The sequence below is a fragment of the Numenius arquata genome, chromosome 3 (genome assembly GCF_964106895.1).
Source record: "Numenius arquata chromosome 3, bNumArq3.hap1.1, whole genome shotgun sequence".
Taxonomy (NCBI): domain Eukaryota; kingdom Metazoa; phylum Chordata; class Aves; order Charadriiformes; family Scolopacidae; genus Numenius; species Numenius arquata.
The window spans coordinates 56,226,505-56,247,081 of NC_133578.1; the positions used below are offsets into that span (position 1 = coordinate 56,226,505).

Here is a 20,577-nt window from a genome sequence, read left to right on the forward strand (position 1 = left end):
TAGCATCTATAGGATACTTCCACAAATCCCGTATTTTTATTAAGTTGTTCAGTCATCACCTTTATTGTTTTTACTGCAACTAACTTTACTGAACATGTACTCCTACACTATATGTACTTAGTACAAAGTATACTGTCTACCATTTTCACCAGCAGTTCCATTAGATCAAAAAAAGTCAGTTTTACTCTAATTCAAATTTTAAATTTATTATTGTGTGGAATGATAAGTAAGGGCATAAGTTTAGCAGTTTACAGAAAAAGGAGACGAAAAAGGAGACAAAAAAGAAGGCTCCAAAATAAGAACAGGCAATGGCAGAAGAAATTTGGTAAAGTAACAATGGTAAGAAAAACTTACTAGAATAAAACTGCAAAATCTATTCTAAGTCTCAGCTAGCTAAAGGGAAAAAAACACTAAGAAAGTGTTGCATTTTGGCATACTACAGAAGTGTTTCTGTATACTAACTTTGATTGGTGTCATCATCATTTTCATGTTCTGAATCTTCATTGTCAAGACCCAGTTCCAAAAGCTCACGAGTTCTTAAAAAGAAAGACAAAAAAAGAAAAAAGAAAAGTCAATCCTCTTGAAGAAAACATTAGGCAAAACATTTACATCTGTAGCAATCAATAAAAGCAAGAGGATAATCAGTAAGTGTACTTGAGAGCTATACATAACAAGAACAAACTCACTCTAAAATCAATGTACTGTTGAGTACCTCTCATTCCATCCTCGCTCACTACATTACTCACACAGTTACCCTTACAGCCATTTGGCCAGCTACCAAGTTTGAGCTAGAAAGTTAAGGCTTCTGACAGTGATGGGTATGCTTGTTTTTAAAGACTATGTCAATACAAGAAAACTAGGAACCCTGCATTAGTGGAAGAAATATGTACGTGAATAGTATTCTAAAATTTACTGGTGTAGAATATGCTTAGTCCTATAAAAATAATGTCACTGGTCACATTTCAGAACGTATGTCTGCAAGCTGCTTATTAAAGAAATGGATTTCACTGTATTATAAAAAGGATCAAGAATTCTGATTCGTATTCATGTCTGGCGGTTTGGGCATTGTGAAATATGATCTGAAACTAAATGAAGACCGATAAATTTTGTTTCATATAGGCTACTAAAATGTCATCTAACAGAAGTAACCAACTGAATTTGAACCACTCAACTTTAATGGCAAAGGTTTTACATAGTTTTACAAGCATTTCATGGGAATTTTGCAATTCTTTCATGAACAGTTATTTTACAGATTTCCATATGTGAATTTTTGGGGACAAAGCAGAGTCCGGAATTACGTTATTGCCTGGAAAAGGCTTAAAGGCACAGCTTTAACTACCTAAGTCAGCCAGCACAAAAACTCAATTACTGTATTAAATCATCACTACTTGCGAGAAAGAAAACTACTGTTGACAACATCCTCTGGTATACATTTTGAGGTCATAACAAGCCTTACGTTACCAAGATATACGGAACATCACATTAGAACTAAAGCAGCAGTCCAATATATATTTAAAAATATTGATACCTCTCATTTTACAGTCACTAAATTTGTAGAAGAAATGAAGAGTTAAGTTTGGCCTGTGATACTGAAAATTAGAGGGGCAGGAAGGAGCAAAGATCTGTATTGATTTAACTGTTGACTAGAACCGTACAGGTTCATTACCTCAAAACTTAGTAAGAAATGGGAACAGATGGTGTAGACTACCAACATGTGGGCATTTCTATAATTATTAATTGCCATTTCAAATCAAAGAATGTTTCTAAAAAGATCTTAGTGTTTTAGAAAGGAATAAATGCACCTTTTAAACTTAAGGACATTTTCAGCTATTGATTTCCCTACTGTGCTTTAAATCATCAGGTAAGTCTCAAACATCCACAACCAAATGGAAAACAGAGCTACTTAGCCCATCATTGATATTTTCTGCCCTGTCATTCTTAACATTTAACAGAATTTTAAATAAGTTGTTATCATGTTAAATGTCAGGAATAGATTGCATTTTTCAGCTGAGAAACTGTCCTGAGTCCATCTTTTAAACATACTGCCATGGAGTTAAAAAAAAAAAAGAAATCAAACTCAAGTTTCAGTGGTAAGAAAACCTTTTACAATAATTAGCATAAAAAGATTTATACAGGATATTGTAACGGGCTTATCAAACACACACACACACAGATATACATATATATTTATATGAGTTGCTGAGTAACACCACCAATGACTGAAACGAGGGCGGACACCACTTTTGCATTTTTTTTGGAAAAGCCACGATACCTTTTCCGTTCCAGCTGAGGAGTATCCAATGTTGTCTGTTGATTCATTGCTTTAATCCAATAAATAAGGGCTTGAAAAACGTATGCTACGTGCTTTAGTGAACAGACATCTAGAACAGGAAGAACATCCGAGTGCTCATCATTGTGCGAACGCATCAAAGACAGTGCGTAGTTCAGGAAATCACCACGTGCTGACATCATTCCCTGACGGGCACTGAGTAAAGTGGCACGTCTAGTGAAAGAAAAGGATTGAATACAGAGAGATCAGGCATCACAGTAGAATGCATCCTTTATGTATTAGTCTCTATATTTGAAACATAGATGTAAAAACTCAAAAAATCCCCCACAAAAACAGCGTGATAAGAGTAATAATCATAGTTTTATACTTTACTATAAGCAGCTCAGGTGCAGCATATTATTAACAGTTAATACTCATGATGAATCTAGTACGTCAGAATAAACGAAATAGTAGCAACAACACAGGAAGCCAACTTAATAAAAGCAGTAACCACACTGTGGTATTACAAAACTTGATTTCTAAAATGCCCGTGAACAAGAAGATTTTACTGTAAAACTGTTAATTCATATCGCATGCAATCACCAAACTATTTTCATACCTTCTTCCCTCGAGTGTTCTTAAGCTAGCTTCCTCACGGGCTGTCATCCTTTCCCTTCTGGCAGAGTTCTGAGAAGCATGGAGAGGATGATTTGGATGCCCAGGATCACCAGCAGATGCTAATGCAGAACCGTAACGCAGCTGAGCTTCAGTAGAATCCATGATACTAACCATCCAATTCCAAGTAGGAATAAGCTTTTCTTCTACATAATTCTAGAAAAAATGAGATTTAATGCGTTTTGCAAACAACAGAACCAGATGATGAGAATACAATCTCAACATAAGCCTCCACTGTGGCTTTTACAGTTACACCTGACTCCCCACAAAGAGGCTGTAAAACCACATTCAAGAATGACCAGAGAACAGCTTCCAAAAGCTCTATTGAGACTGCTGATTTACTGTAGTGGTGTGCAGCTTTCACCACTTAATACCTTGGTGTCTGTAAGGCATCCTCACCATCCCTCTCTCCCTTTTGAGCATATCTTCTACTCCTCACATTATGACCACCCTGCATCTCCAAGCTGAGCACATCTTGGGGATTTTGGTCCAATCCCTGACTTTCTAGTAGCTTTAACAGCCCTCATCCGGCTATGGCATTCACCAGACAGATCTTTCACTGTTTTTCACCCCTTGCAACCTACTCAGTGAAGACAACAAAGTTAAGACCTGCATAGAAGACTAAGTCTGCATAAAAACCTCTCCTCCTGGCCCAGTATTTTCTTCACCTGTTCCCAATACTGACTCTGGAGCCTGATTTTCTTGCCATTTACTAACTCCATTGACCTGGTGGGGTTTTTTATCCAACATCAGTTTGCTCTCTTCATTCCTCTACATTTTGGTCTTCAGAAACATCCCTCACACTCCAAATGTTCTTGCATCTACTAAATTAACAAAACACTGTCTGTATCCAAATGAAACCTCTGCTGTCAACCTTTCACATAATCTCCTGCTGCCTCAGCTGCAGAGCTCTCCTGTGCTCTCATCTGGCAAAAAGGTAACCTTTGCAAAACATCTCTACTCAGCAAAGACAGTATCATCCCACTAAGAATCTCCTGAACAGAAACAGAAACTGATCCTCCTCTATTATAAAACTATATTCTCTTATTTCTTTCCCTGCATATTTCCCCCCAGTGTTCGATCCTAGAATATCTTTGTAACCCTCCTCTCCTGGAGCAGTAGCCTTTTTCTTCCATCATGCTATGAAAATAGAGCCATACAAATACTTTGTGGCTCAATTACAAGTAAATATATTGTCATCTGGTTTTGACATCCCGGTACACCGTACTGCTAACAGAAAACAGCATCACACTTTGAGTGCTCCCCAAAGCAGCAGTATTATTCTAACAGTTGATTTTTGTACTAAATTCAGTACAGATGATTTCACTCTATGCTCACGTGCAAGTTGATATGTACTTTCGGAACACACTGAAGCTCCCTTGTGTGTTGTCAAGTCTCTGGAACTTCGTTCTATACATGCCAGATACCAGTCTTCCCTTACATGTATATTTTCTAAAGATGCATTTTCCCTATACTTTCAAAAAAATGAATCAAGAGCACTGTACCAAAAAATACGCACGTAACAAGGAAAGGATAATCACTTCCTTGAAAGAAGGGACAGCAAACAGTGTATTTACCTGTACAAATCTTTTATGTCATTTAATTATTTGGCCCTTATTAACTTTCTTTTATAGACTCAACAGTTCATGTCAAAAAAGAATAGGGCAAAAGATCTCTAGTAGAGACCACTAGTATCTCCAAGGCAGTCAATCCTGACTTACCCATTAATTAGATACCAGTCAGACTCAGTTGGGGGGAAAAAAAAAAATCAAAACAGAAATTCCTTTATTTTTTGGAAAGAATACATTTATATGAAACACAAACAATTTAATGGAATTAGTAACTACAGCTACTTCAGACTACACTCTCTCTCATGTGAGAACAGGCTGAGAGAGCTGGGACAGTTTAAACTCAAGAAACAAACTCAGGAGGATCTCAGCAGTCTGTACAAATACTGATAAAAAGGTATAAATTATACAGAGACAGACTCTTCTCAGTGATATCCAGTGAATGGACAAGAGGCAATAGGCACAAATTGAAATACTTGGAAAGTCCACTAAACTCAAGAGAAAACAGAGTTGTCGAAGTCTCCATCCTTGGAGATACTCAAAACTTAACTGGACACAGTCCTGAGCAGCCTTCTCCTGTTCATCCTGCAGGGACTTTGGACTAGACAATATTCAGAGGTCACTGTCAACCTCAACAATTCTATGATTTTACCAAAAAAACTCCCAACTGTACTGAATGATTCTCTACAGAGATTTGGATATTCTTACCTGTAAGTTAACTGCATCTTGGTAAGTCAGCTTCACTGCAGCTGGGATCTGGGAGTATACTAAGTGATTGTACTTAGGAATCAGACCCATCAGATCAGATATCTGCCGTATCACAATACTGTATGCTCTTGCTAAACTGCTTGCAGATGTTAAATAGCTGCTTGCGTTGCTGGCTTCAAGTGCCGCAGCTGCTGCTGCAGCACTCGTACTGATGGTACCGCTCCGACGTAGGTTCGATGGATCAATGTAAATCAAGCCTGCTGAACTTGCTAAACACAAAAAAAGATACGACATTAATGAATTTATTTAGCCTTTTCTATGTATTATCTATATTGACAGGTATAATGACATCAATATTTCTGTATTTCTGATATCATGAACATTTCTAGAAATAAAATTGTAAATATTACTGATATCACAACTGTAACTAGAAAAAATTACCAGCTACAGTAAGAATAGTCATATCTTCTTAAGAACTACAACAGATCCTTTCTTATTTTAAATTCAAACCCAGAACTGGAACAGTCAAGATAGGTGAGCACTGTCCTTCTAAGATGAATAGGTAAGATTTCATCCTTAAGAGAACAAACAAAAAGAGAAGAAGGAACAAAGCCAGAGTTAACTGACATTCATGCATGCATTTTGCTCAGACTTGCCTGCTGGGGCTGAGGTACTAGAAGGAGCAGTGCTAGTAGTCCTCTGGTTCTGGGTATTCCGTACAGCCCATTGCATGGAACGGGGAGCTTGGGCAGCACCATTGGCATGTGAGCTATTTGTGGTTCGTTCCAGAGGCTCATCCAGCATGAAGGTCTCCTGCTCTATGTCATCACTCTGACTGCTGCTGCTATCAGAGTCACTAGAATCATTTGATTGAGAGTCATCTTCTGAAAAAAAAGCTGGAACACTGCTAGCTCCTGTTGAGGAAAATAAGCAATAAACAGTAAGTGACAACTGCACATCTGTGCACACATATATGTATCATGTTAGTGTTGTCAACTTTTTCCATGAGAAGAAACTACATGTACTAAAAAGGTTCAAGTACCACTACTGAAATTTTTTTATAAATTATCCTAAAAACATACTGCTAATTTTCCAGAGGTTTCATGAAAAAGCAGCAAGATTACCAACATTTCAAAACATAAATTAAGAAATAAATTGATTAAGAAATTATTCACTGATTCTGGCCCCAGGCAATGAATTCTAAAAATTAGGTTTCCAAACTGGACAGTAAAGCAGTTGCTTTCAAAAACCCTTTAAATGATTCATCTGGTTGTGTATTTTGTTCTAAACCGTATCTAACTTCTACACTAAAAACGAGTGAAAACATTTCATTTCACTTCACAAGAGAGCAAGGTAATCTCTGGCTAAAACATGCAGAAGCTCCGTAAGAGCAAAAAAGATAGGCCACATCTTAGGTGCATCTCCTTGTCCAAGAAGTCTGCACAGTACCTTACAATTACAGGCAAAGATAAAGCAAAGGAAAAACAGGAAATGTGGGGAATGCAGAGGTGGGAGGGAAGAAGCTGGGTGAAGAGACAAAAAAAAAGAAAGAAAGGGAATATAAAATTACAAGGGAAAGGTATTTGTTAAAATGTCACAACCAGGTAATTCTCACCCTGTCGAATCTAGTTGTGAAGTAAGTAATATCTTCAGTACACCTCTAAAGTGCTGGATGCCACTCCAGAGGTGTCCAGAGCCAAAGGCAAAGAAGAATATTTTTTTAAGTGAAGCCTGTTCTATCTTGTTAAAGCCATGTTCAATCACTAACACATTTTACTTTTCCTGTACAAGTTAATCCTAATATCTAAATTCAAGCAGCTAGATGAAACACAAGATGATGTGTTGTACCTGCTTCTGACCCAGCAGTAGCTGCAGTGACAACACTTCTGCGCCCACTAGCATTGTCCTGATTACTGTGGTTACTCTCACTGTCACTTTCTGTTTCAGCAGCAGCTAGCAAATCCAACTCCATATCACTGCCTATAAAAACAATAAACAAAACATCTCATGGTTAGAAAGAGAAAGAAATAGAATGACTGTAGTGATTTATAGAAGACATTACACAAAACCCAGTGCCTCTTACTACAGCAGAAGTTAATGGATATACAGGGAGAAGTCACAAAAATCAGCACAAACACGCAGCAATACTTTAGAGCATATTTTCTTATTTTCCAGCAATTAACAACCCCTGGCCCTCTCACTCTGTAGTGCACATATACATTCAGTACACACACACTGAAAATCAAGACTTTCAGGATTTACAAATTAGTCACTCAAGTCAAAATACTCCACAATTCTTCATGCACATGTATGAGGACAATGAACCATATGCTGTGTCAAACAAATATCTAAGTAATACCTGAAAACTTGAAAATAAAAAAAAAATCTAATTAAAAAAATCCATGTTCTATTCAAGTTTAAGTTTTGAGAATTAGATATTCTGAATACTAAGTAAGGAATAAACTGATTTCCTGTACTGTAAATGGGTTGACTGGAAACACAAGGCATGATCAGAAAGAGAAGATAATTATTTTTTTTTTAATCATAGCTTTGTGCCATCTAATCCCAAACTAACTAATAGGAGAAAAGTAAAGTATTAATGGCAAGAATTTTCATACATAATAGATTGATTTTGTCTACAAAAATATTAAACCATAATTTAATAGTTCATGATTGGTTTGAAAACGAAAAAGGACTCAGATCCTTTTTGAGAACACATCTACCATAACCACTATTCTAACATTAGCCACACAAGAGCTAGGCTATCTTTTCAAGTCCTTCAAGTAGTTTATGTCAATAACATTTTACGGCAGCAAATACAAAAGGTAAAATAGGTATTGTTAATCAACATTAAGTTGGCGTTTTTTACCCTTAGCTACCTTAATATTTTCTCCTCATGCAGAAAGAGGTAAATAAAAATGTTCATGCACTTACCTACTACAAGTTATTTATAATTTTACTGATCTCCTTTTGTAAGATGCATAGTCTGAAACCCTTGGATTCTCTCTACTCATGCAAGTCTCCCGAATCACTATCACTGGTGACTCCAGAGACGCCTTTTGTTTTTGATACACAGTTTGCTCACCCAAGCAGTAATGTGCATGATGTACATTACACCTACCATCTTCATCGTGCTCGTCATGCTGCCCTTCTGCTTCAGCATTTTCTTCACCATGTTCTTCCTGTTCATCGTGATGGTCTTCTTCACCAGCTACCCCCTCAACCACTTCAACCTGGAAAGAGCATTGCAATTTTATGCTAGAATATCTTCCACATCAGAGATAATTTACGTATTTCCAAAATCTCAGTGCAAAATTTTATTTAAAAACTAATAAACAAAAAATACATCTAAGAAAGATGACCTCACAACTGAATTGACATGAACACAAAATGAACTTATAGCCACAGTAGTTGTACATGGTTATACAGTCCACAGTGCTGTGGGGGAAAAAAAGAAAAAAAAAAAAAAATCAGGTCTGGACCACAAATAAAACACAGCCTTGGACATAATGCTGGAAGGGTAAAACTGACTATAAACCCTACTACAATTTTTTCTAAATATTGAAGAGCTACCATCCTGTTAAAAGGCCCTGTATAGTTCTCCAATAGAGCCTACCTAATAGCAACCATGTGCTGAAAGACTTAAAACCTTTTTTAGCAGGGAGTTATAATATAGCATAAGTTTATATATAAAGGAAACAACAGATGTATTTATTAGTATTCTATATCATACTGTAATTCTGCAAAACACTTAGTATACTCCGAAATGACTAAACACGGAGGAATACAAAATAATGAATACAAAGCTCTGTTAAAATTAAATGCTTATGGCACAGCAGGACTTCATGAAGTACCACACAGTAACTTTTGCAAATCAGAGGTCTTGATGCATTGATTTCCAGTTCAGACATTAAAGCATGCACTAATGCATTAGGTGCCATATCAAGAAGAAAAAAAGAGAAAAAAAAAAAAACAACAAAAGAAAAAAAAAAAGATGACTGACCTCTTCCACATCTGCTGAAACGATATCATCTTGCTCTTCATCCCTGCCACGAACTGGTTGTGACTGGCTGATTCGTCTTTGCTGAGGATTCCTTATTATGTAGGATGACTGAGATTGACTAGAACTTTAAAAACAAACAAACAAACCCCCAAAAAATAGATTTAGACCTCTCAATGTCATTATGAACCTAGATTACTGTAGAAACCTGCCAGTAGGAAAGTATTTCCAAAGTGTTTGGCCAGAATAAGAAGCCTCACCACATTTCTGTTAATGAAAAACTAACAAAACCCCAAACCAAAACCAGCTTTACTAAGTGTTTGATAAGAACAAATAGTGAGCTTTAGCGACTTTTACCTGCTGGACTGATCTGATGATGGTCTGGGTGGCAGAGGCTCCACAGAAAACAGTTCTTCACTTCCCTGCATGGCATCTATACTAGTGCTAGCAAGAGTAAAGGGTGCTGTAGGACGTGCAATTCCCATCCTGACTGGAATAATTAGAGATTCTGCTACATTACACAACTCTTCAACAGCGTAAGGCAATAATGCCTGGAATACACGTTTACATTTTCCAATTGGCTGTGGAATAAAATTGCTAGGAAAAAAAACACAGAAAAAATAAAGGTGAAATATGTCTTTTTTTTTTTTTTCCAAAAATCTGTACGGTGTTATCAATTTTTTTTTTTTTCAAAAACTCAAGACAGTTCTCTTTAACAGATACATACATTTCTGTGTGTTTAATAACAATACACACAGCTATTCAAGTCAGTTAAAAACATTTATCATTCAATAATTTAAGACGATGGTTGGATACCTAAATCTATTACTGACAGACAACCACAGATTGTAATTTTAGATGTTAAAAAATCCTACTTCCAGAAATCCTAATATTTTAAACTGAAAGGTTCAGTATGAACACGTAAGTTTAACAAGCGTTATATTAAAAAGCTATATAACATTCCAGCACCTATTGTGCATTCTTGAGGTTTGCACCATTCCACACTATGCTGCCTACAGATGACAAATTAATTCTGATGTTTCTGCCTATTGTTGATTTGTATCCATTCATTTAAGAAAGGAACAAATATTTAAATTTAAAAGAACCACCACCACCACCATGAACACACACCCCACCACTTACTTTTTCTTTTTGGAGGAAGCCATTTCCACACTAAGAATGACAAACACTCTTGCCACAGAACGCAGGAATCTCATTGTAACAGCAATAGCTTCTTCTCTGCGTCCTGGCGTATACTTGTTCTGTAATTCCTTTACCAGGGTACCCAGCAAAGTATCTAAGAGCTGTAGAAACAGGTCATTATAACCCAACAACGATGTATAATTTAGAAGCATGAAACAAGACAGATTAAGATTCAAAGGGACATCACAGTCATAACAGTATAAACTCACAAAAACAAAACTAACTTGAAGCTATTTTCAAATTAGTCTCCAGGCATATCACCTGAGATGCACTATAATATCACATTATTCAGAAAATCTAATGTAAAACGAAGGCTGAGAGTGCTTACCAAAATGTCTGCTGTACACTTGACAATAAGGCAGTGCGTAAAACAGTCGAGGCGAATAGTTCCACTTTGCTGATTAAGGTAAACTTGTTCTTCAGGCAGAAGATGACCTATCCTACTGCTTGCACTAAGACTTGGAAAAAACAAAAAGAAAGGAAAAAATTTTATATAAGTCAGCAGGTCTCAAAATATCAGATCAAACTTTACATTGACAGCTATGTGTAAATACACACGGGTCTTTATTTTCCTGGGAGCCAAACATGATCATGGACTTCAGTGCATTCCAGTCCTGCAAAACACGTTCCAAAGCAAGCTGGGCAAAACGAGGAGGTTCTAAATCATGATCAGGCATATCAGAATCTAAAGAGACAAAAAAACAATATAAGATAGAGGTACTGAAATACGGAATCTGCAATTTATTTCACTGAAACAGGTCTTACCTTCAGGATTTGCAGTTTTACGATTGCGATCTTCCCTAATTCTAGGTGGTCTGTACTGGCAGTGTTCCACAGTTTGCCTAGCAACTGTCTGTACTAAAAACAGCAGCAGATGTTCTCCCCTGTAATGAAAAATTGATTAGTGGAGATATTATATACCACATATTTAAGAATAATAAAAATTATTCTACCCTAGCCATTACAAATAGGAACTTGCCTGCTATTTGGCATGGTAACAAGATTTGTGGTGGTAAGCAGGCGGTAGAGGAGATCAAGGCGAGCAGATTTTTGTCCAGCAATTAGTGTTTTACACTTGCACTTTTCCCAACAATCACAGTAGGCTGTTGGAGATGTGCGTTTGAGCCTACAAGAAACAGAAAAGGTGAGTTGCAACACTCTTCAGTAATATATCAATATTTTCTACAGAGGCTGAGGGCGTTAGTGTATACATTAAGAGTCTTGTTAGAGAGTTTTGTTTATTACAGCAGCAAGATGCCAAAACTTAGCTTAAAAGAGAAATGCAGAGTTTGTATGTGGCAACACTTGACATTTGCTATTCTTTCTTCCTACACTCATTTTAAGAGGGCAGTTTCACTACAGAGCTTTTCATAGTGCCTTAGTAAAACTTATCCAAGACCACTTATTCTTCCCCAAAATAGCCTCCAGCCAAGACAGTTAAGTTGGAAGTCCTCACGATGTGGTAAAATCTCAGTAATTCTGACAATGCTGAGGATACCTTTATAATTGTATCTGTTAGCTTATTATACCTAGGATATTAATGCTGTAACATTTACACACCGTAATAGTGGCACAAAACATCTGCAGTTTCAAAGCTTTGGCCAAGTTCACTGGAGACATCGTGACTGTTCCTTTGACTGCTTGCTCACTTTTCCCTTTATCAGAGTTATCTTAGAGATTAATATGCTACACTTCTGAACAGTTACAAGAATTATCTGTCATCGGGATTCATCAGAGGCACCCAAAATGAAAACCTAGTATTATTTGGATGTATTATTCTTAGAAAATTAAGCACTTTGAGGGTGTTAGAATTACTCATTTACTCCAAATCCTACAAAGTGAAAATAGTACAAGGCTGCTTCAGGTTACTCTTTCAATTCCAACCCATAAAATAGATCTTACAGAGCAGAAGGAAAAGAAGATATTTTAAATATTTTATTAATCTTCTGTTCTGTGATATGTAAGCACTTCCATCAAGGGAAAAAACATATTAACTATCAGTAAACAAATGAAACAACAAAATACTGATTTAATTACAAGAATCAGAACACAATACTCACTTGCAGTCATGTCCTTTGTGACAGACCCTTGCACATTCTGTGCAACAACAAAGAGATTCCAATAGGCCACATGTTCGGCATTCAAATATATCCTAAAAAAATTTACCAAAAATATTACGCATAGTTTTCTCCCTACAGCGCTTACAATCTTACAGCATTTCAGGTTAAATAAAACTGCATTTCTTCAAACTGATGCCTTCAGAAGTATGTGAATTCTAGAAAGTGAAACTTTTTTGTTAATTATAATATTCAGTGTTTTCAAAGAGCTGTTTACATCAACATTTTTGCCAAAGCTAGCCCAGAGGGGAAAAGCCACACCCATAAATAGCCATATTCTGGCCAACACAGCCAACTTTGAGAGCACAAAGCAATTAGGGGAGGCAATAACTGTAACAGACCTAAAAGTAACAGTAATTAAAACAATGCAACTTTAATAATTTAAAAATTAGATTAGTAGACTAACAGAATCCATGGTTGAAACACAGTCCTACTTGCTTAAAGAGAAGAAATAAAAAACGCCTTACTTGGTTAATATGTTCTGCACCAGTCCACGTAAAACTGCATGTATCATTACAACACAAAACATACAAAGGAGAGTCATCTGGATTTGTACCAGAAGGACAAACCATTCCCATAAACACATCATCTTCTTTTTCACTGGAAGTTGCTTCAGCTAAAAGAACAATAGAATACCAGTGTTAAAAACCCCCCCAAAAATAACCAAACCCCACCAACAGAACCCATACTTGACAGATGTTTGCCATTCCAAAATCCCATGTGGATTTAGAAGTTCGAATAAAGTCCCTTGTCACAGTTTTTTGAGAAACCTTTCTGCTTGTCACATTAAAGGTATTTCTTATAGAAGCTGCTGCAAATTCCTGAGTGAAAAATACAACCACCAGCTCTTCCCCAGTTTTAAATTCACTGAAATTCTAATCAATTCGGTGGATCACAATTCTGAAGGATTAAAAAATAACTCATGGGTAATATTCTTATAAGAAACATACAGACCTACAGCCCTTGTCATACCACACTTCTAAACTGCTGAAGTTTCTCCTTAAGTTCAACTTCATGTATTTCCCTTAAACAATTAAATATCAACATCAAAAAAGAATCAAAAAACGTGTTTGTACAGAAGTCCCTTCAGGAATAGGGACTGTGATTCTGTAATAGGATACAGCTTGGCATACTGCTTTATCATATTGGCTTTTTCCCAATTCAAAGAAAGACGTTCCAGGTGATACCTTTGTGCTACTGAGAAACAGTACCTTAATCCACTGGTGTTTGTAAAGCAATGAAATGCTGAAAAGACTACAAAGAACACAAAAGCAGTAACGGTCACAGAAATCTATTTTTATGTATGCACTACAAAAGATAGCAAGATTTCCAAAACATGCAGCAATATACAGTGTTTTGGAAAGATGTGTTTACCACCATCACCAGCTGCTCAAGCACATGCAATTTCACCAAAAAAAGCACTGTTAATAACGGATCTGCACACATGCCAAAGTTTAAAAGAAACCACACGTTAATAGTTACTGAAACTGGTGTACCTTTAGCAATTTTCTGTGCAGTTTCTAGAATTGTAATTGCAGCAGGATATGCACGGCCACTAACTGCCGACATAAATGGTGTCATGCCTCTTGCATCCCTAGGGAAAAAACCAGAACAACAGAGAAGTTAAAAACATACTGATTTTTTTTATTATAACAGAAGAGGTAGGAAACAAACGTATGAAAAAGCACTGTTGATCTTGTGCAAACGGAAAAACCACAAAGTGAATAAGCACTCTTCAATTTGTTTTACTTCTGTGAAATAAACCTAATTTTAAGGGATGGCAGGACACAAATGCAGCCAATATTCTAACATTCCCCGCTTTAACTAATGGGCCTTTAAATAACCTTTTTAAAAAGACTTCTATGTATTAAATTTCAGGTGATACACTATTACAAAGGATAGTGAGAATTCATACGAAAATCCTTACTTGGCTGACAGCAATTCTCGAAGATAAGGTTGTAAAACAACACTATCACATAGTAATTTCAGTATGAAATGAGCATTTGCCTTCCGATCCTTTGATTCCACTACAGATGGTTCAGTAGAAGGACCTGTAATGAGAAAAAAAAAATTGGAGAGAAACAGTTTTTCCTCAAAAAAATGACTACCTATTAAAAGCAAATAATTAAGTGTTTCACTGGGTTGATTAATCAGTAGCTTGACTATTCAGTGGTTTGCCAGTTTCAGCAACACTTTTCAGTCTAGTACTGTAAATTTCAATTCCAAATTACCTTCTGAAATACAGACAGTAACCCCAATTTCATCCTGTTTACCATATTTTTACATATTTTTCATTCCCCAGGTAAAAATAATTTTTTTACATAAAACACAGCATGGTGCTTCATTTACTTTCTGCACACTTGTGAAATTCTCCTTCAATCCAGTCTTCATCTGATAAGAGGCATTTTCCTACGCGGAAAGTCTGTGCAAGCAGAGACAGCTTTTGAGATCACTTTCCTTCTAAAGCATAAGAAGATAAGCGGTATGTCCTCACCTGGTATCGTGGAGGTGCTAGGTCCTTGGCCGGTGCCAGTCGCTGCTGTGGTAAGAGATCCCACAGCGGGGGCCAGGATAAAATCAATGTCACCATCTTTCAGTAAACAGAACAGCAGGATGTATATCAATACATAAAAACATCCCTAACAACATGCTCTTTCTGCAGTGTCTAACACATTGCAACTTTTCTGTATTTAATTGGTACGCTTTCCTACAAACGGCCACATTCCTAGATTAGTAATGTAACTCAAAATTACAGAACACACTTCACAGAAGCTTGACACCAGCGTTAGAAAGACACATACTGGATTTAGAAACAGCTGTTAAGTCTTCAGTAAACTTTTAAAGCTACCTCCATGACCTCTTGCTACCTCAATGACATCAGGTATTTCAGTCTTACGTTAAAATCTTAAGTGATTCACCTTAAAAGCCATTGGTTCCTTTATTAAATCTCTCTGTCTATAGTCTAATGCGATACATGAGTCGACTTACCCGGATCCATTGCAGGAGGATCTGGAACCCAGCTGGGAGGAGCTATTGGTGGAGAAACTGGGTCCTGGTGATCACTTGATGAAGCGCCAGCTTCATGTCTGCCCAATCCAGCAGCTCTCAAGGATCTTCTCATCATTTCCCTTAATCTCAAACTGAATACAAAACCAAGGTAAAAATACTATGTCATTTTCATTTATAATTAGAACATTTTAAAGCAGAATTTCACACTGAAAAAGGAAATCAAACTCATCTTCATTTTTTCTTCAGCATAACAAACAATGAGCAAAGAGGTATTTTTCATTCCTGTATCCCGTTTTGTTGCAATAGAATATAATGGTGTTAGAAGAAGAGTGAGCCAGCAACATATCAAGACAGATTTGCGATTAGAACGCATCCCTAGTCAACACAGCACTGCCTCTTGCAGGCAGCAGCACCCGATGGGCTTTATTACCACTAATTGACATTCCTTTCACCCCAAACCCATTGCCAGGGGTGTTAAGCTTGTTCAAGGACTTGCTCTTGTTGGTGATGTTTTTTAAAATTTAACTGCAAGAAGAGGTTAATGAAAGAATAAAAATGGAGCTTGAAAAAAATTCCTTTGAAAGGAGTTATTTAAGTTATTTAACATGAAAGTACTACTTTACTGAGGACAGTCAGTAAAAAACTTCAAGATATTCTGTATCATCTTACTAGAGGGACAGGTGGTAGGAATAAGATAAAAGCCAAAGAACGCAGTGTGATACAAAGAGGTACAAACATAAAGGTGGGGAGTTTTGGGGGTCTTTTTTGCTGTTTTTTTGTGTTTTTTTTTTAATGCACTTCTTAAGAGTAATGTCTCCTACAGAATGTGGGAGGGAAGCTTCACCCCTTACCCTTATCTCCCATATCATAAAGACCATGGTGATGAGCTCTGTAGCTTGGGAAGGATGAAGACATCGTTTCATGTCAATTACTTTGACTACAGAGCTAAGTAAAAAGATTGTACTATGCCCTCATCCAGAGTGCTCTGAACTGACTAGAGCTCAGTACAGATTCCCATGACATGAGCACCATCATGGAAAGAGGAAGAACAAATGTCATCAGAAATTAGGATTTTGCTAGGGACAGAAACCTATCCCTTAGAGCCACCCCGATAAAAAGGACTCCCCATGTGTATTATGTTGATCTCAGTATTATTTATCTGCATAACTGACCACCTCCCTCAGAAATTCTCTTGCAAGAACAAGCCTGGGAGCTATTACAGTACTTCTGCGCTACTTAGTCTTCCTTGGTAAAGAACACTAGAGCTTATCCTCAAATTCCCTCTCCCCACAAGGAGGAGCACTTCTGCTTCACAACTGAGGAGACAATACCCCAATCCCAGAAAATGGAATTAGTTTAGAAATATCCCACCATTAGTTCTCACCCTAGAAAAGGGTGAGAACAAGAAAACCCACTAGAGCTCTAGCTTGGTATGTGAAGAAGTGAAATCTGACTTTAAGCTAGCAACAGAGCCCATTCCTAAAGTAGACTGAAGGAAAGAATTAATAAGAGACTGGCAATTAATGCAGAAATTAGCATGCAAAGAAGGAAGCATTAGTCAGTTTACCTTCTGCTGCTTGATGATCCTGCCCGATTTCCTGGGCCATTACTTGACACAACGGAGATTGCATTTGCAATAGCTTCCACAGCTGAGAGCCTTTCAGCAAATGTATTCCTTTCAGAACGCTCTGCTTCTGAAAAATTAAGAAAATGTGTTCATGCCAAAATTTCACTTGGGAAAATTCTAAGGAAGGAGTATAAAGTACGAAATGTCACTGATCATAAAACATTCCCTGCAATTTTTTTTTTTTTTTTTTTTTTTTTTTTTTTTTAAGATTTACAGGGACAGAGTAGATTCATGTAGAAATTTTCATTTGTGACAAGCTTAACCATAATTCTGACTGGGTTTGGTTTTTAAAAGGCCATCAAGGAAGGAAATACAAGACATCCGAATTCCAGAACAAGCTTTCAGTTTTCAGTATCATCAAGAGACAAGGACCTATCACACAGCTGATTCCAGACACTTGCTGAGTCAAGGCTTCAAAAGTAAGGACAACCAAAAAAAACCCAGACTACCACAAAAAAAGACAAAACCCACACTTCACAATGAGCAGCTATGAACAATGATGCAAAGTTCTGGGCTTGTAAGATACACAGTCTACTTCTGAGCATGCTTAGGAAAACTGTGTTTTTATTATAGTAAGGCAGCACAATCAGTTTACATCAGAAAGAACGAGCATTTCATCTAACATCTAAAACCCTAAGCACCATAATACCTAAAGGTCCTAGTCATAGTGAGGACTGAATTGTGCCAAGTGCTATACAGAATATAAAAAACTGCCTAGTTGTACAGTTGCAATACAACTTGAAGCAGCCACCTGAAGCAAAGAACTAAAATGGATTTACTTATCTGCAATATAAATATAGACATAAAGCAGTGAAATCAGCTGTACAAGGTTTGCAGAGTAACAGCCATTGCTTCTTTAGGAGTTACTGAAAATTAAGGATCGCATAGCTACTACACAGCAAATTATGAATCACCACAGCCATGGATCCAGAAAGAACTGTCAGAGAACAGAGAAGCCACTTTTAGCGTGACACAGGCCAGGAGAGGGGCAATTTTACTTTCAGCAGAATGAAAGTCAATTTTTTATACAAAAGTGTATTTCTGAAAAAAGAAAAAAAAATTCCTTAAAGTGACTCTGATCATTCTTTCAGGCCATGCTATGGCTAGTGCTCACTTTCCATTTAAAGGCTTCTCAAACTGACAGTCACCATCCTCTGCATGCAAATTTTCTCCACTGACAGTACTATATGGATAATGCCCCCTCACCTTTTTTAAAAAAAAAAAAAAAACAAACGAAACACCACAACAATGCACTTATACTACCTTTACCTTTGAGTTCATAGAATAAGATAATTCGATGGTGTTTATCAGCTTTTATAGTATGTTTACAGGTAGCAAAGGTCTTAGGTTTTGCTTGTTCTCAAGCATGTGCAGTTTCTTAGACAAAATCACCTACTACCATAGCAGATGACCATCAAACACTTAGCAGAACTTTACTCCTGTGCCCCTAGTTCTACACTAGTTGACCTGTAGTCGCAAATGCCGTTGTATTTGTGCCATACTCCTTTCTAAGATCCACTAGTTCTTTTAGCTCATGACTCATCACGTATTACTTCTGGAGCCCTCACACGAGCAGTCACAGCTCTTGAGAGGGATCCCTCAAGGAATACAAAACAATACAAATGTTCTCTGCAACAGAGAGTTCATCTATCTTTGGTCCCACACTAAACTGTAACTGAATTTTCACTGTTCCACTTACGAAGTTAGTATTCATTTTTGGAGACCCATCAATTCTAAATGCCCTTGGCTTTAAGCGTAATTTGCTGTTCTGTTGCCTAATGAAGTCTGTCCCAATTCTCTAGAAAAAAAACTCAGTTTGTAGGTGTTCAGTAGTTATCTGAAATTTAGTATCTTAACTCTTTAATGATTACACATGCTTTGGATATTTCTTTTGGACCTGCCTTTTTCTAGATCCTTTCTATTGGTGAGACTGAGGAGACATCAAATCACTGAGAAACAGAGCAGCCTTCCCCCAGCTTTGCAGGTCTGGGGCCACTTTTCCTGCAATTTGTTTATCCAACACTGCAGGAGCTATCGTGAAACTAGGCACAGGATCTGAGAACAAAAAAAGCTCATCCCTGCCCGAGTGAAGGATCTCAGGCAGGTACGAGCTGGAATGGGGCAGTATGTTCTGTAATTGTTGAAGAACATCATATCTGGAGTCTGGAACTGAAGCCTTTACTCATAAATCAAACTTCTTTTACAGTTTAACAGATGGCCCTTTAACTTATGGACAGTAACATTAGTCACCACTGCTCTCCAGATGATGCACAGAAAATAAACTTGTCCTAATATCCATCATTTACAATTACAGTGGAAGGTGAATGTGATTTGAATCTTTTAAAACAATTTTTGTGAGGGGAAAGAGAGAGGCAGAGGGGTGTTAAATGTCTATCAGGTTCACGTTTTTCATTTTTCAGAAAGTTAAATTACATCCAAATGAAGTTACTGAAAAAATGTCAAGGTTGCAAAGACAAGCACTCAAATTAGGAAAAGTCAGATTAAGTTTGCCCATGCATCCTTATTTCAACTTCCTTGTGTGCTTATAGTAAAACAATCTTCAGTTACACAGTTCATTTTTGTTTGTTTGGTTGGTTTTTTTTGTTGTTGTTTTGGGGTTTTTTTGTTCCCCCTCCTCCCACCCCTGCAACAAGACCCCTGCCTCAATCAGTGCACAGGATGGACGACACACTACAGATGAAGGGTTGTACAAATGAGCAAGCTGTTAATGCCCTGCTTGCTGCAACATTTGGAAGGCACGTAGTAAGGCAGCAACAGCTTGGCAAGGAGAGGGGGGAAGCACTGTCTTGTGTTTAATGCCACTGAACATCACTTTGGAGAACGGGAACCTATTTCTGCCACATCTAACAGCACACAGAACTTTGTGAAACAAGTTTTTACAGACGATCATGATACATTTTACTCATTTACGGACACCTAAAAGGTGCCTGACTCACAGCAATAATTAACATTCACAGAACAACTAAAACTATTATTAATCCAGCTCTAGAATAAAGTGTTTTGAAATAACACCTACTCAGAAAAAAGAGATCAGGCCTTAGACTTCTCAAACAGAACCCTCAAAATCAGTTAATAGCTTTGAATACAGAAAAACTTCAAGCTATAACACCTTCAAGAGATGAGAAAGCTGCAGCATTATCCCCATTTTAGAAATAGGGATATGAGGAACAATTAAGGTCTATAAATGACTAAAATTCAATGACAGCACCATACAAAAATCCCACAAGGAAGTTCATTCATTATTCAGTGCAGGTTTTGTATGGTGTGCAATAAGTAAGGAATGGGGCCACACACTGAATGATGAGGATAAAAAGAAATATTGAATAGCTACCCATTCGGTGAGCACCGTCCATCTTGTGCACTGAATGAGGTAGTCCTGT

The 20,577-nt window shown here is 37.2% G+C and overlaps 1 protein-coding gene across 1 annotated transcript in view; it reads right to left on the reverse strand.

Moving 5' to 3' along the window:
• UBR5 (ubiquitin protein ligase E3 component n-recognin 5) overlaps positions 1 to 20,577 on the reverse strand; it is an 86,398-nt gene that overhangs the window by 11,410 nt on the left and 54,411 nt on the right. Inside the window, exons 22-42 of the mRNA XM_074145801.1 lie at positions 17,117 to 17,243; positions 15,529 to 15,680; positions 15,035 to 15,130; positions 14,468 to 14,591; positions 14,037 to 14,134; positions 13,008 to 13,156; positions 12,484 to 12,575; positions 11,403 to 11,549; positions 11,189 to 11,307; positions 10,982 to 11,108; positions 10,752 to 10,881; positions 10,364 to 10,524; positions 9,578 to 9,817; positions 9,224 to 9,347; positions 8,342 to 8,453; positions 7,069 to 7,200; positions 5,877 to 6,134; positions 5,221 to 5,489; positions 2,889 to 3,100; positions 2,273 to 2,503; positions 463 to 536 (exon numbers count right to left, since the gene is read on the reverse strand). Of these exons, the coding sequence (XP_074001902.1) occupies positions 463 to 536; positions 2,273 to 2,503; positions 2,889 to 3,100; positions 5,221 to 5,489; positions 5,877 to 6,134; positions 7,069 to 7,200; positions 8,342 to 8,453; positions 9,224 to 9,347; positions 9,578 to 9,817; positions 10,364 to 10,524; positions 10,752 to 10,881; positions 10,982 to 11,108; positions 11,189 to 11,307; positions 11,403 to 11,549; positions 12,484 to 12,575; positions 13,008 to 13,156; positions 14,037 to 14,134; positions 14,468 to 14,591; positions 15,035 to 15,130; positions 15,529 to 15,680; positions 17,117 to 17,243 (3,174 nt within the window). The remainder of the gene's footprint in view (positions 1 to 462; positions 537 to 2,272; positions 2,504 to 2,888; positions 3,101 to 5,220; positions 5,490 to 5,876; positions 6,135 to 7,068; positions 7,201 to 8,341; positions 8,454 to 9,223; positions 9,348 to 9,577; positions 9,818 to 10,363; positions 10,525 to 10,751; positions 10,882 to 10,981; positions 11,109 to 11,188; positions 11,308 to 11,402; positions 11,550 to 12,483; positions 12,576 to 13,007; positions 13,157 to 14,036; positions 14,135 to 14,467; positions 14,592 to 15,034; positions 15,131 to 15,528; positions 15,681 to 17,116; positions 17,244 to 20,577) is intronic.